Below are 15,501 nucleotides of genomic sequence, written 5' to 3'. Positions count from 1 at the left end.
ATTCTTTCTTGCAAAAGGCTTCTAGTTCTGTGAGATTCTTGGGCTGCCTTGCATGCACTGCTCTTTTGAGGTCTATCCACAGATTCTCCATGATGTTTAGGTTGGGGGACTGTGAGGGCCATGGCAAAACCTCCAGCTTGCGCCTCTTGAGGTAGTCCATTGTGGATTTTGAGGTGTGTTTAGGATCATTATCCTGTTGTAGAAGCCATCCTCTTTTCATCTTCGGCTTTTTGACAGACCGTGTGATGTTTGCTTCCAGCATTTGCTGGTATTTAATTGAATTCATTCTTCCCTCTATCAGTAAATGTTCCCCGTGCCACTGGCTGCAACACAAGCCAAAAGCATGATCGATCCACCCCCGTGCTTAACAGTTGGAGAGGGGTTCTTTTCATGAAATTCTGCACCCTTTTTTCTCCAAACATACCTTTGCTCATTGTGGCCAAAAAGTTCTATTTTAACTTCATCAGTCCACAGGACTTGTTTCCAAAATGCATCAGGCTTGTTTAGATGTTCCTTTGAACCTTTTGAATAGAACTTTTTGGCTGCAATGAGCAAAGGTATGTTTGGAGAAAAAAGGGTGCAGAATTTCATGAAAAGAACCCCTCTCCAACTGTTAAGCACGGGGGTGGATCGATCATGCTTTGGGCTTGTGTTGCAGCCAGTGGCACAGGGAACATTTCACTGGTAGAGGGAAGAATGAATTCCGTTAAATACCAGCAAATTCTGGAAGCAAACATCACACCGTCTGTAAAAAAAAAAGCGCCGAAGATGAAAAGGGGATTACTTCTACAACAGGACAATGATCCTAAACACATCTCAAAATCCACAATGGACTACCTCAAGAGGCGCAGCTGAAGGTTTTGCCATGGCCCTCACAGTCCCCCGACCTAAACATCATTGAGAATCTGTGGATAGACCTCAGAAGAGCAGTGCATGCACGATGGCCCAAGCATCTCACACAACTAGAAGCCTTTTGCAAGGAAGAATGGGCGAAAATCCCCCAAACAAGAACTGAAAGACTCTTAGCTGGCTACAAAAAGCATTTACAAGCTGTGATATTTGCCAAAGGGGGTGTTACTAAGTACTGCCATGCAGGGTGCCCAAACTTTTGCTTCGGGCCCTTTTCCTTTTTTTTTGTTATTTTGAAACTGTAAAAGATGGAAATAAAGTTTTCTTGCTTAAAATATTAAAGAAATGTGTCATCTTTAACTTTATGCCTTTTGGAAATTAGTTAATCTTTTACTCGCTTAGCTATTCACAGTAACAGAAATTTTGACAAGGGGTGCCCAAACTTTTGCATGCCACTGTACAATACGTTGTTTGACCAATCTAAACACTGGCCCAGATAGACTGGAAGGGAGGATGTTCTGTGAGGTTGAATCACTCTGGGCATTGAGCTGGTTTGGAGATGTCGAGAATGGCTTCTCCTGCAACAAAATCTAGGCCCAGAGTGATTTGCTGGTTGCAGGGCCAGGTCTTAGTACAAGATAGACTGCGGGCTCCTCTCGTCAGTGTGAGACTGCCCCTAGCTGCTGTGTTTTGTGTCTGTGAACTGTGCGGTAATTTGTTCCACTAATATTAATATTATAAACTGAGGGTTTGGGCCTATTCTGGGTTGCTCCACGGACTTGGACCTAAGGACTCAATTTGGTTTGGAATGGTGTTGTTATTGCTCGCTTCAATTGTTTGCTTGATTTGTTTTGAGTCTTTTTTTCTCTTTCTCTGTGGGCACTGGGGGTTGGTCTTACTTTTTAAATTGGGTTCTTCTGGGTTCCTTGCTTTGCATCTGCCTGTAAGCAAACAAATCTCAAGATTGTATAATCTATACATTCTTTGATAATTAATGCACCTTGAAACCTCAGGGGTGTATGCTTAGCCCACTGGTCCACTCCCTCTATACCCATGACTGTGTGACTAGTATAGCTCAAACACCATCAATAAATTTGCTGATGATACAAAGATTGTTGTTAGAATCTCAGATGGAGATGAGAGGGTGTACAGGAGTGAAATATACCAGCTAGTTGAGTGGTGTCACAGCAAAAAGCTTGAACTCAATGTCAGTAAGACAAAAGAGCTGATTGTAGACTTCTGGAAAGGTAAGATGAGGGAACTCAAACTAATCTTCATAGAGGGATCGGAAGTGGAGAGAGTGAGCAGTTTCAAGTTCTTGGGTATCAAGATCTCTGAGGATCCAACCTGGTGCCAACATATCGATACAGCGATAAAGAAGGCAAGACAGCAGCTATATTTCATCAGGAGTTTGAAGAGATTTGGTTTGTCACCTAAAACACTCTAAAACTCCTATAGATGTACCGTGGAGAGCATTCTGACAGGCTGCATCTCTGTCTGGTATGGAGGGGGAGTGGGTGCTACTGCACAGGACTGAGAGAAACTACAGAAAATTGTAAGAAGAGAGGGAATAAACGGAACCTTTTCAGAATGGCAGGCAGTGACTAGTGGGGTACCGCAAGGCTCAGTGCTGGGATCCCAGTTGTTTACAATATATATTAATGACTTAGACGAGGGAATTAAATGCAGCATACCCAAGTTTGCAGATGACACGAAGCTGGGCGGCAGTGTTAGCTGTGAGGAGGATGCTAAGAGGATGCAGGGTGACTTGGATAGGTTAGGTGAGTGGGCAAATTCATGGCAGATGCAATTTAATGTGGATAAATGTGAGGTTATCCACTTTGGTGGCAAGAACAGGAAAATCTGAATGGTGGCCGATTAGGAAAAGGGGAGGTGCAACGAGACCTGGGTGTCATTATACACCAGTCATTGAAAGTGGGCATGCAGGTACAGCAGGCAGTGAAAAAGGCGAATGGTATGCTGGCATTTATAGCAAGAGGATTCGAGTACAGGAGCAGGGAGGTACTACTGCAGTTGTACAACAGGTGTGAGACCACACCTGGAGTATTGTGTGCAGTTTTGGTCCTAATCTGAGGAAAGACATTCTTGCCATAGAGGGCGTACAAAGAAGGTTCACCAGATTGATTCCTGGGACGGCAGGACTTTCATATGATGAAAGACTGGATCGACTAGGCTTATAGTCGCTGTAATTTAGAATATTGAAGGGGGATCTTATTGAAACGTATAAAATCCTAAAGGGATTGGATAGGCTAGATGCAGGAAGATTGTTCCCGATGTTGGGGAAGTCCAGAACGAGGGGTCACAGTTTGAGGATAAAGAGGAAGCCTTTTAGGACCGAGATGAGGAAAAACTTCTTCACACAGAGCGTGGTGAATCTGTGGAATTCTCTGCCACAGGAAACAGTTGAGGCCAGTTCATTAGCTATATTTAAGAGGGAGTTAGATATGGCCCTTGTGGCTAAAGGGATCGGGGGTATGGAGAGAAGGCAGGTACAGGGTTCTGAGTTGGATGATCAGCCATGATCATACTGAATGGCGGTGCAGGCTCGAAGGGCCAAATGGCCTACTCCTGCACCTATTTTCTATGTTACTAATAGTCAGTTCCATCTTGGGTACTAGTCTCCATAGTACCCAAGACATCTTCAAGGAGGGATGTGTCCATCATCAAGGACCCCCAACACTCAGGGCATGCCCTTTTCTCATTGTTACCATCAGGTAGGAGGTACAGAAGCCTGAAGGCACACACTCAGCGATTCAGGAACAGCTTCTTCCCCTCTGCCATCCGATTCCTAAATGGGCATTGAACCCATGAATACTTTTTATTAAAATATATATTTCTGTTTTTGCACTATATTTAATATACATATATACTTACTGTAATTGATTTACTTATTTTTTTCTTTCTATAATTATCATGGATTGCACTGTACTGCTGCTGCAAAATTAACAAGTTTCAGAACACATGCCAGTGATAATAAACCAGATTCTGATTCTGAGTAGGCCACACTCTTGCCCTTTGAGCCTGGTCTATGATTCAATGAGACCATTTCTGATCAAGTTGTGAAGGAAACACAGTTCTGCCTCCGTAGTAACATTTCACCCCTCAGAGATGCTCAATTCTCAGAGAAAATTAATACTTCTCCTCATCTCCAAATTAAATGGATGGCCCCTTAGTATTACACAGTGAGCTCTGATCTTCCCATGAGAAAGCACCCTCTTGACATCTACCCTGTCAAGCACTCTCAAGGTATTATTGTTTCCTTCAAGTTTGGCTTTCACTCTGTTAAACTCCAGAGGATACGTCCAGCTTTTCCAGCCTATCCTTTTATGATAAACATCCCATTCTCACTATCAGTTCAGTTATTCGGAATGACCCATTTGCAGATGTACATGGGAGATAATGCAGAAACAGAACATGGAAATACCCAGAGGGTAAGGCAGCATTTGTGGTGAGAGAAAATGAATCAATGTTACAGGCAGATGATCTTACACCAGAGCAGCCAGTTCTGTCACAAACTGGAAGAGCTGGTTATCTGAAATTACTGAATTCAACGTTGAGCCCTGATGTGCGTAAAATAATTGCACTGAAAGTCAGCTATTCAGGGTTATGTTGCATTTAGTAAGCAGCTGAGACACCAAAGACATGTCAAAGTGAGGTGGGGGAATAAAGCGACAGGCAACTGGATCTTCACTTTTGTGGACTGAACAGATACTAGCTGTTCTTCAAAACAGACACCAAACCTAGTACTAATGTGGCCGCACTGTGAGCTCCAACTGCAGTCCTCCAAACTAAAGGTACAGTTGAATTACTCCTTTAACCGGAAGGAGTATTTGTGTTGCTCAATGGTAGGATAAGAAGAGATTAAAAAAAAATGTTACCCCTTCTCTACCTACCACAAACTCAAGAGTGACTTCCAGCTGCCACTGTTTGTCACTACTTCCCCATTCCATTCTGGTCAAACCTGGTCTCCTTACACACTTCCAATGTATATTCAAGGAACAGCATCTGATCTTCCATGAAGACACAAAGTAGCCTTGAAGACTTAACACTGAACTTGGTAATTTCAGATAACCAACCAGTCTTCCCAGCTTATTCCAGAATGAGCCAATCTGATGTGAGGACATCAATCTGTAACACTGTCTCAGTTTTTCCGTCTGCATAGCTGTCAACTAACTTGATGAGTGTTTACAGTATTTTCTTTTATTTCAGGTTTCCAACGATTTAAAACACACAATTCCAACATTGTGCTTTTGCTCTCTGCTTCATTTCACTCCTTCCAACTACAATTGCTCCAGACAAATCAGCTGCAGCTAGTATACCAGCCAGCACCAGAACCAACAGACCACAGTTGTTCTGGTCTCTATCCAATCACAGACATTCCTTTTGACCTCTCCATCCATCACACTCTTTCCATGTTCTGATGATCTGACATTTCAACTCTTTTGTTCTTTTCATAGACGTTGCCCAATGTAATTCCATAACATTGCTTTTAAAAAAGCCCGGAGGCTTTTTTAAATTTTCAAATCTCGATCTATAAGTTTGTTCAAGCTGGCAATAATAGGTCCCATGATATCATACAAGAATTGTTCAAAGCTCTACGTACAATACTCTAGCCAACAATCTTGTCAAAACCAAAAACAAACATTCCAGTTGACAATTCATTTGATATTACTGGATTCTTGCTTAAACATTTATATACATAATATACATATACACATAACAGTGACTGCACTCGAAAAGCAATTCACTGATTGTAAACTTCGAATACCCTGAAGTGATAAGGTGCTACGTAAATTCAAGTTCCTCATATTGTTACTGAAATATCTAAACAGAATATTGGTGGTATGCAAATTGCAACCTCTACCTGTTTGAACATTGAAGGAAAACTAGCCACAAGTAATAGCTTCTGTCAGCACAAATGCCAGGGTGAATTATTGGCAGGGGAGTGACCATGGTGTGACACTGAATCTTTGTCCTATATCATTCTTACAAAATCTAGTCTTGTTTTCATTGCAACTTTGGTGGTCCAGGTTTAAAATTTGTAACTTGATCATCTCTGAATTCACAAAGGTGAGCAAATGGATATCTAACTTCAGCATATTTAGGATGCAGAATATCCAGTTGTTAATTATTACTTGTAATATTATCCACATTATTAGAGTAGTGATTAGTAGCCAGTGAATTATAATTAGCTTGGGATCATAACTGTAATAAAATGGAAGCTGTCACCGATTTAATTTTAAAGCATGATGCTTTAGAGCTTCTCCTGTTTGAGGTAGGTGGCAATATTTTCTCGAAATTAAATATCAAAGTTCAACATAAATATTTTTCTTTTACGTAAGTCTATACAACTGACTAAACTGGAAACATTTCAGTATTATTCCTGCACAAATGAGAACTGAGACAGTTACTGTACCTTGAAGAATATTTTGTTAGCTTTTACAAAATCTGTCATGGGTAATTTAAACTTTACTCATAAAATTAATTCAATAGCTGCTACATCGCTGAAAGAACATACAGCAATGGAATAGGCAAGAATATTCACCGGAAGTCTGGCTTCAGTTTCCAGATTCCGTCCCCTGAGGCACTTCTGTGGAAAGTGCACAAGTTTCGAAGTAGTTCTCGGAAAACAACTGTCTGCGTTGACGATAGCTTGGACTGGAACTCTTGTAACAACTCTGCAGTTGTGGCCTGCCCATCGCTACCAGTCTGGAATGCAATGAAGTTCCTCATTTCCACCAACAGATCATCATGCTCAGTGGGAACAGGGGGAGGTGCTGTCTCTGGTTCTGAACTCCCGCCAGTCTCAATTGTTTGTGAGAGAGTCAGGTGATTCCTGGCACGCATTTTGGCCAGTAATGAAGACGACGATGGAAGAACGTGACCTGCCTCCTCTTCTGTTGCAATGCCACTGAAATGAGATCTGTCAAAATTGTCCTTCTCAGGTAAAACAGGGTCCTAACCACAACAAATAAACCCAAAGAAAAAATGTTACTGAAATGATTCACAGCAGTCTTCTTCATTAACAAAGATTATTTTGTACAGTACAGCTTAATAGAGATAAACCAAGTTAAATATGCCTGAACACTTACAGTAGTTATTATAAAAAAGTTAGAAAATGAAACTACTGCTTTGGTTACCCACAGAATCGAGTTGTCCAATAAGCAGCAAGGTAGTGTAGCCATTAGTTTTTTGCTTTACAGCAAAAGGAATCAGTGATATGGGTTCAATTGCTGCCGCTGTCTGTAAGGAGTTTATCCATTCTCATTGTGACTTTGTGGGATTCCTCTGGGTGCCCCAGTTTCGCCCCCATATTCCAAAGACATACAGGTTAGTGTAAGTGAGTTGTGGACATGCTATGTTGGTGCCGGAAGCATGGTTACACTCGTGGGCTGCCTCCAGCACATTCTCAGGTAGTGTTGGTCAGTGACACAAATGACATGCTTCACTGCATATTTTGCTGTTTCGATGTACATGTGACAAATGAAGCTAATCTTTACCCTCATCAGCGCATTTAGACACTGAGCTTAGACCAAATCATGGTGGTTGCTGAGTGCTGTACAATTTCTGGAGGCTCAGCCTGCCACTCTCGGTCAGGAGCTGGGCAGCCCATCAATGCCGCTGAAATGAGATCTGGCAAAATTGTCTTTCTCAGGTACAGCAGCATCCTAAAGGTTAATGAGAATTGGCGTGTCACCAACGACACTTGCAAATTTCTACGGGTGCACCATGGGGAGCATTCTGACTGATGACATCACCAGTATGGAGGTCACTGCACAGGATTGGAAAAAGCTGCACGTTATAAACTCAGCCAGCTCCATCATGGACCTTAGCCCCCCTAGCATCGAGGACATTTTCAAAAGGTGATGCCTCAGAAAGGCAGCATCCATCATTAAGTACCCCCAACACCCAGGACATGCCCTCTTTTCATTGCTACCATCAAGGAGAAAGTAGAGCAGCCTGAAGACACACACTCAGTGCTTCAGGAACAGCTTCTTCCCTACGCTGGTGATAAATGCTGACAAAAGCTGGTGATATTAAACCTGATTCTGATGCAGTAAACAACAGACTCTAATGACAGGCAATCTGTCCCTATTATCTTAATTCTCAAGTAATGGCAAGATATCGATTATGCATAGGCTGAAGAGATTTTTAGTTTGATTTGGCATTATGTTTGGCGCAGACATCAGGGGCCACAGGACCTGTTCCTGTGCTATACTGTTTTAATTGCCACCCTAGTGATAATACGCAAATATTCCCTTACTCATTTTATTAAGTAATTAGTAAAAGTCACCTTGCATTTTGCTGGTGTGGATTTGAAAGCAGGACTGCTGGTTGGGATCAGTGGGTTCTTCTTCTGACCAAATCTTAACCTAGAAGATGAGAAATGGTAACTGATTTTACAAAGGGCAATGTGCACAACGCTCATACAGTATAGCATGAGACTACAAAGCATAACAGTACAGCGTTAGACTGCAGAGTATAACAGTACAGCATTGGTGTTAGACATCTAAGCTGACCTGATTTACAGCCACAAGTATTCATAACTAGCAGTGTAATAGTGTTTTTGAAATTCTTATGTATTTCAAAGTTCAAACTACATTTATTATCAGCACATGTATACATTATACAAGTTTGGGATTCAGGCAGACACAACACAAGAAAACCCAAAAGAACCCATAAAAAAGATCGACAAACACCCATTGTGCAGAGAGGAAAACAATTGTGCTAGCAATGAAAGTAAGCAAATAGCATTTATTTATTTATCTATGTATTTACCTATTGATCAATTAATTACTTTATTTATTTATTGATTGAGATACAGAACAGACCCTTCCAGCTCTTCAAGCCGTGCTGCCCAGCAAACTCTGATTTAATCCTTGCCTAAGCACAGGACAGTTTACAATGACCAATTAACCTACCAGAGGGTACATCTTTGGACTGTGGGAGGAAACCCATGCTGTCACAGGTAGAATGTACACACTCCTTACAGAGAGCAGGGGCGGAGGGGGGGAGTTGAACCCAGATTGTAAAGCACTGGTACTGTAAAGCATTGTACTAACCACTACTCTCCCGTGCCGCCCCATTCTCTACCTGCTCTCATCCTAATCAAATGGGTGTGAAACTACATCACCACTTAAACTACGTAAAAGTAAGTTTAAAAATATAATTGGCAGAATGAGAAAAGTTCAATTAGTTTACTGACTAAACTAATCTACACATGTTAATTCAGTGAGATGATTTTCAGTTGGATTTTTTTTCCACATCAATGGTATCAAGCAAAACCAAGAACTGTTTGAGGAGACTAAGCCATTATCTAGAAGTAAAGGTTGCTTAAATTTCCTCAGATGATCTTGGGCATTTACGTTATTATCTTAAGCATTTGTACAGCAGGAAAAATGGAAAGAAGTTGCTCAGGACTGCTCCAACGTTGTAGAACTCAACCCCAAGTACATAAAGTTACTATACTGCCATGCAAAGGCTTATGAGAAACTAGATAATAATGAGTTCCTGGAAGATGTTACTGCAGTTTGTACCCTGGAAGAATTCCAGATCCAACAAAGTATGCTGTTTGCTGACAAAGTCTTTAAGCTACCTGGAAAAAAGAAAGCTAAAGAGAGCCTCCGATACCCTGCCCACTATGCATCAAATCATACTTTAGGTTGTTTGAAGATTATTTAATGTCATTTCCAGTACACAAGTGTAATGCAGAATGAAATAATTGTTACTCCAGCTCTGATGCAGTACAAAAAAAACACAATAAGATAAAGAACACAATAACTAAAAATACTGTACAGCGTTTCGGGCCGAGAACCTTCACTAGGACTGGGAAAAAAAGATTAGAAGTCAGACTAAGAAAGTGGGGTGGGGGAGAGAAGAGGAAGAAGTACAAGGTAGTAGATGACAGGTGAAATCTGGGGGGGGGGGCATGAAGTAAAGAGCTGGGAAGTCTATTGGTGAAAAATCTCGGGTTTTATGACCTACAGTTCCTTTTATCTTCTGGTCATAATGCCGCTGTTCAACAGATTGATGCATTTATGTTATGAGAATCTGTTGACCCTGCACCTATGCAGCTGGGAATGTAGCTCAACACTAATAGTGCAGGCTGACCAAAGACAAGAAATAAACAACCGGCTTTGCTAACAATCCCTATTTCGCCAAACCAAGTCTTATTTTTATTAGAGCTAAAAACCCAAGTAAAATCTGAAATTCTACATGTTTATGGGTTGTACAGTGTGTGATAGGTCCCACTGCTCCAACAACTTTGATTTGAACCTGATCTGGAGATTGAACTTGATGGTTGGTTGGTTAGTTAACTGGTTACTATAAGTTACTCTGATGCATGTGAGTTAAGGGAGAACTGAGTGGGAGTGAAGATGAAAATGTGAGAGAGAATAGGTTATGGAAAATAAGTGGGAGAATGGAGCATATGGAATGCTCTGAAAGCTGGTATAAACTTGATAGGACAAATGGTCTTTCTCTATATTGTAAGAACAAGGGAAGTATTACACTGTTTGTTGTCAATAACTTACTTTGAACCAGCAACTGCTCCCGGTGATGAACTGCTACTGTTCCTGGATGAAGAGACAGTCAAACAACGTTGTCTTGATGCCTTCAGTGCTTTCAAAGCTTCCTGAGCAACTCGATTAGCCTCTGCTTCAACTAGCACATAATCGGGGTTGGATGATTCCATGATAACATCATGTTTCATCACACTGTGGATTCCTGGAGAAAGCAAGAGGACACTGCAAAATTAAATTCCAATTCTGCACCTGTTTTCATCCTAAGTTAAACTAGTAGAACTGAGAAGGTACAATAGGCTGAATAGCCTAATTCTGATCCTATGACAGATTACTTTAGCTTTCAACTTAGGAACAGCTTTTTCCCCTCTGTGATCAGATTTCCGAACGGACAGTGAATGCTACCTCGCTACTACTTTTCCTTCCTTTTGCACTACTAATTTTTATACACACACACTTAGAGTAATCTATAGTTTTTGTTATGTATTACACTGTACTGCTGCTGCAAAACAAGAAATTTCATGACATATGACACTGATATTAAACCTGATTCAGATATTATGAACTCATAACACAAATTTTAAGCAGGAAATATATCCCATCTTGCCCCACTTTATATAGTTAATACCTTATTGATCGTCAGTGGATGAGCTTTTGCATACCCATTTGCTGATTCCTGTGATGTGCCTTGAGCTGTATGAATCCTTAACGTCGCAGAGAATGGTGCAGTTGGCAAGGATTCTGTACTGTGCAACTGGGCCAAGAAAATTTCCACTGTATTTGCCTCCCCACCTCTTTCCATGTCTATTTGAGGTTATTACCATGACCTTTCTATGTCTGATTACTGTATCTGGTTTTATGGGGAAACTGATGACCCAGTGGAAACATTGTCAATTACATGACCTTGCTTACATTGAACATAGAACAGTACAGGTCCTTCAGCCCACAATGTTGAGCTGACCTTTTAACCTACTTTAAGATCATTCTAACCCTTCCCTCCCACATAGACCCCCATTTTTCTGTCATCCATGTACCTATCAAAGAGTTTCTTCAATGTTCCTAATGTATCTGCCTCTACCACCACACCTGGCAGGTGTTCTACGCACTCACCACTCTGTCAGTGAAAAAACCAACAACAACAACAACAGCATCCCTCCAATCACCTTAAAAATGGAGCCCCCTGGTAATAGCCATTTCCACCCTGGGGAAAATTTTCCGGCTATCCACTCAATCTATGCCTTTAAATTTGCCCTCCTGATCAAATAGATTTAATGAAGCCTAAACACTGTGCTAAATAGCACAATTAGGTATCTCACGACAGCATTTCCAAGGTACACTCAGTGGCCATTTCATGAGGTACATCTGCTCGTTCCTGCAAGTAACTAATTGGTCAATCACGTAGCAGCAACTCAATGCCTAAAAGCATGCAGACATGGTCAAGAGGTTCAGTTGTTGTTCAGAACGAACATCAGAATGTGGAAGAAATTGAATCTAAGTGACTTTGATCATTGGTGCCAGACAGGGTGGTTTGAGTATCTCAGAAACTGCTGATCTCCTGGAATTTTCTTACACAGCAGTCTCTACAGTTTACAGAGAATGGTGCGAGATGCAAAAAAAAATCCAGTGAGTGGCAATTCTGTTGGTGACAATACCTTATTAATGAAGGAGGTCAGAGAATGGCCAGACTGGTTCAAGCTGACAGGAAGGTGACAGTAACTCAAATAACCACACGTTACAACAGTGGTGTGCAGAAGAGCATCTCTGAATGCACAACACGTGAAACCTTGAAACGGATGGGCTACAACAGCAGAAGACCATAAACATGTACGCAGTGGCCACTCTATATGGTACAGGAAGTACCTAGATTTTGCCACTGAATATATTTTTGAAACATTTGATTTCACATTAACATGTAAAAGAAAGCTGTCTATTTAATGTTATTTTTGTGAAAACACCAAATATAAGTTTAAAAGACGAAAATTACCAGACTTTTTGAAGAGTTTTTCCAACACGTAGTCATCACTCTGTCTGCGCATTTCTTTCTCTTTCTGCTCTTCTTCAGAGTCCTCCTTTTTAAATTTCTGCCTCCTTACCAGGTGTGGAATGTGCTCACCTTCGAAGTAGGCACTGTTGTGGTGCTTGTGTTTTCTGCGCTTGCGCTTATCTTTACGTCCACAGTCTGAAAGAGCCCCATCCCGGTCATTCTTTAAGAGCTGATGTTTGGTTTTAGACCGGTGCTTATGAAGTAGTCTACAACTTTTGCCGGGATCTGTCGTATTTTGTAATGTTTCTGAAATGAGGTGATTGCTTTTTCTCTCCTCTTCTGACACAGTTTGTCCTGGCTCATTGGAGGGTCCAGCTTTACTGACAGATGCTGGATGCATCGTGGGTTTATATTCTGCACAATTAGAATTGCTGCTAGACGTCTCTTGTAGTGGATCAGTGGGTTCACCTCTGTCACAGTTAATATTGAAGCCTTGGTATTCTGTACTTACACTCACTGGACTTTGAGAAAATGTTGTTTCCAGGTTTACCTGAGGCAGAGTTTCAAAATTCTCACAATTATTGCCCTCTTTCAACTCGCTTTGCGAACTATCAGGAAGTCTGTCTGAATGGTTTTGCTGTGAATTACCATGGGAAGACGAATGCTGTGACAAATTAAAAGGTATAACTGCATCTTGGTATGATAGAGGGATTTTTCGTTTCTGTGAAGAAGCGAGAATCTTTCCTGTTTTCTTTCTGAGAGGGGTTGGCATTTGAACATCTGACCCTGTGCCTGTCAAAAAGCAAACAGAATGATATAATAGTTGCGGTACTTAATGTACAAACAAAGGCCACCTTATTAGATACAGCTGTACACTTTCTTAACCAACCATGTGTCAGCAACTCAATGCATAAAAACATGCAGACATGGTCAAGAGGTTCAGTTGTCGTTCAGAACAAACACCAGAATGTGGAAGAAATGTGATCTAAGTAAAGTGGTTCATTTCAGTAGATCAAATTTGAAGACAGAATATAATATTAATAGTGAAACTCTTGGCAGTGTGCAGGATCAGTGAGATCTTGGGGTCCATGTCCATAGGACACTCAAAGTTGCTATGCAGGTTGACAGTGTTGTTAAGAAGGGATATGGTGTGTTGACTTTCATCAACCGTGGGATAGTGTTCAAGAACTATGAGGTAATCTTACAGTTATATGAGACCTTAGTTAGAACCCACTTGGAGTACTGTGTTCAGTACTGGTCACCTCACTACAGAAAGGACATGGATACTATAGAGAGAGTGCAGAGGAGACTTACAAGAATGTTGCCCGGATTGGAGAGTGTGCCTTATGAGAATAGGTTGAGTGAACTTGGCCTTCTCATCTTAGTGCGACGAAGAACGACAGGTGACCGGATAGAGGTGTACAAGATGATGAGAGGCATTGATCTTGCGGATCTTTACCCAGGGCTGAAATGGTTAACACGAGGGGGCATAGTTTTAAGGTGCTTGGAAGTAGGTACAAGGGGGATGTCAGAGGCAAGTTTTTCCACACAGAGTGGTGGATGAATGGACTGCGAAGGTGGTTGAGGTAGATACAATAGGGTTTTTTTAAGAGACTCTTAGATAGGTACATGGAGCTTAGAAGAATAGAGGGCTGTGTGGTAAGGAAATTCTAGGCAGCTTCTAGAGTAGGTTACATGGTCGGCACAATATTGTGGGCCAAAGGGCCTGTAATGTGCTGTAGATTTCTATGTTTCTATTTCTAAGTGACTTTGACTGTGGAATGATTGTTGGTACCAAGGGGGTGGTTTGAGTTTCTCAGAAACTGCTGATCTCCTGGGATTTTCACACACAAAGTCGAGTTTACAGAGAATGGTGCGGGAAAAAAAACAAAACAAAACAATCCCGTGAGTGGCAGTTCTGAGGGAGAAAATACCTTGTTAATGAGAGAGGTCAGATAAGAATGGCCACACTGTTTCAAGCTGACAGGAAGGCAAAAATAACTCAAATAGCTACATGTTACAACCATGGTGTGCAGAAGAGCATCTCTGAACACACAATATATCAGACCTTGAGGTGGATGGGCTGCAGCAGTAGAAGACCACAAACACAAACTCAGTAGCCAGTTTATGATGTACAGCTGGTGCCTAATAAGATGGTCACTGAGTATATATATCCTAATGAACAGTCAACGTACAGGGCCTTCGTCAGGACTGAAGAGTGAGGGGGCAGGGGCCCTATAAAGAAGGTGGGGGGAGGGTGGGAAGGAGAAGGCTGTCACCTATAGTTCAGTCCCTCCCCACCTACATCCGGGATACATCCCATACCCACCACCTCTTCAATAACTTCAAGTTCCCCGGTCCCAACCGCTTCATTTTCACTATGGATGTCCAATCCTTATACACTTCCATTCCCCATCAAGAAGGCCTCAAAGCCCTCCGCTACTTTCTGGACAATAGACCTCACCAGTTCCCCACCACCACCACCCTCCTCCAGTTGGCAGAACTGGTACTCACACTTAATAACTTCTCTTTTGGCTCTTCCCACTTTCTTCAGACCAAGGATGTAGCTATGGGCACTCGCATGGGCCCCAGCTATGCCTGCCTCTTCGTTGGTTATGTGGAACAGTCTGTTCTCCAAACCCATTCTGGTACTGCTCCCCAACTTTTCCTTCGGTACATTGATGACTACATTGGTGCTGCTTCCTGCACCCATGCTGAGCTCGTCAATTTCATTGACTTTGCTTCTAAATTCCACCCAGCCCTCAAACTCACTTGGTCCATCTCGGACACTTCTCTCCCCTTTCTCGATCTGTCAGTCTCCATCTCTGGAGACAGACTGTCCACTGACATTTTCTATAAGCCCACTGACTCTCATAACTACCTCGACTATACCTCTTCCCATCCCGCCACATGCAAAATTGCTATTCCTTATTCCCAGTTCCTCTGTCTCTGCCGCATCTGTTCCCAGGATGAGGCTTTCCGTTCTAGGACATCTCAAATGTCCTCTTTCTTTAAGGATCGTGGTTTCCCTTCTGCCGTCATCAATGATGCCCTCACCCGCATCTCCTCCATTTCCCGCACTTCGGCCCTCACCCCATCCTCCCGTCACCACAACAGGGACAGAGT

General features: G+C 41.9%; 1 protein-coding gene across 1 annotated transcript in view; it reads right to left on the bottom strand.

Moving 5' to 3' along the window:
• Nucleotides 1–937: 937 nt before the first annotated feature.
• Nucleotides 938–15,501, bottom strand: part of ercc6 (excision repair cross-complementation group 6) — a 95,377-nt gene continuing 80,813 nt past the window's right edge. Inside the window, exons 18-21 of the mRNA XM_063070325.1 lie at nucleotides 12,376–13,167; nucleotides 10,404–10,596; nucleotides 8,165–8,243; nucleotides 938–6,828 (exon numbers count right to left, since the gene is read on the bottom strand). Of these exons, the coding sequence (XP_062926395.1) occupies nucleotides 6,412–6,828; nucleotides 8,165–8,243; nucleotides 10,404–10,596; nucleotides 12,376–13,167 (1,481 nt within the window). The 3' untranslated portion in view covers nucleotides 938–6,411. The remainder of the gene's footprint in view (nucleotides 6,829–8,164; nucleotides 8,244–10,403; nucleotides 10,597–12,375; nucleotides 13,168–15,501) is intronic.

Source organism: Mobula hypostoma, chromosome 18, assembly GCF_963921235.1.
Source record: "Mobula hypostoma chromosome 18, sMobHyp1.1, whole genome shotgun sequence".
Lineage (NCBI taxonomy): Eukaryota > Metazoa > Chordata > Chondrichthyes > Myliobatiformes > Myliobatidae > Mobula > Mobula hypostoma.
The sequence above is the reverse complement of the archived record's forward strand: the minus strand, read 5'-3'. Positions and strand labels throughout refer to the sequence as shown.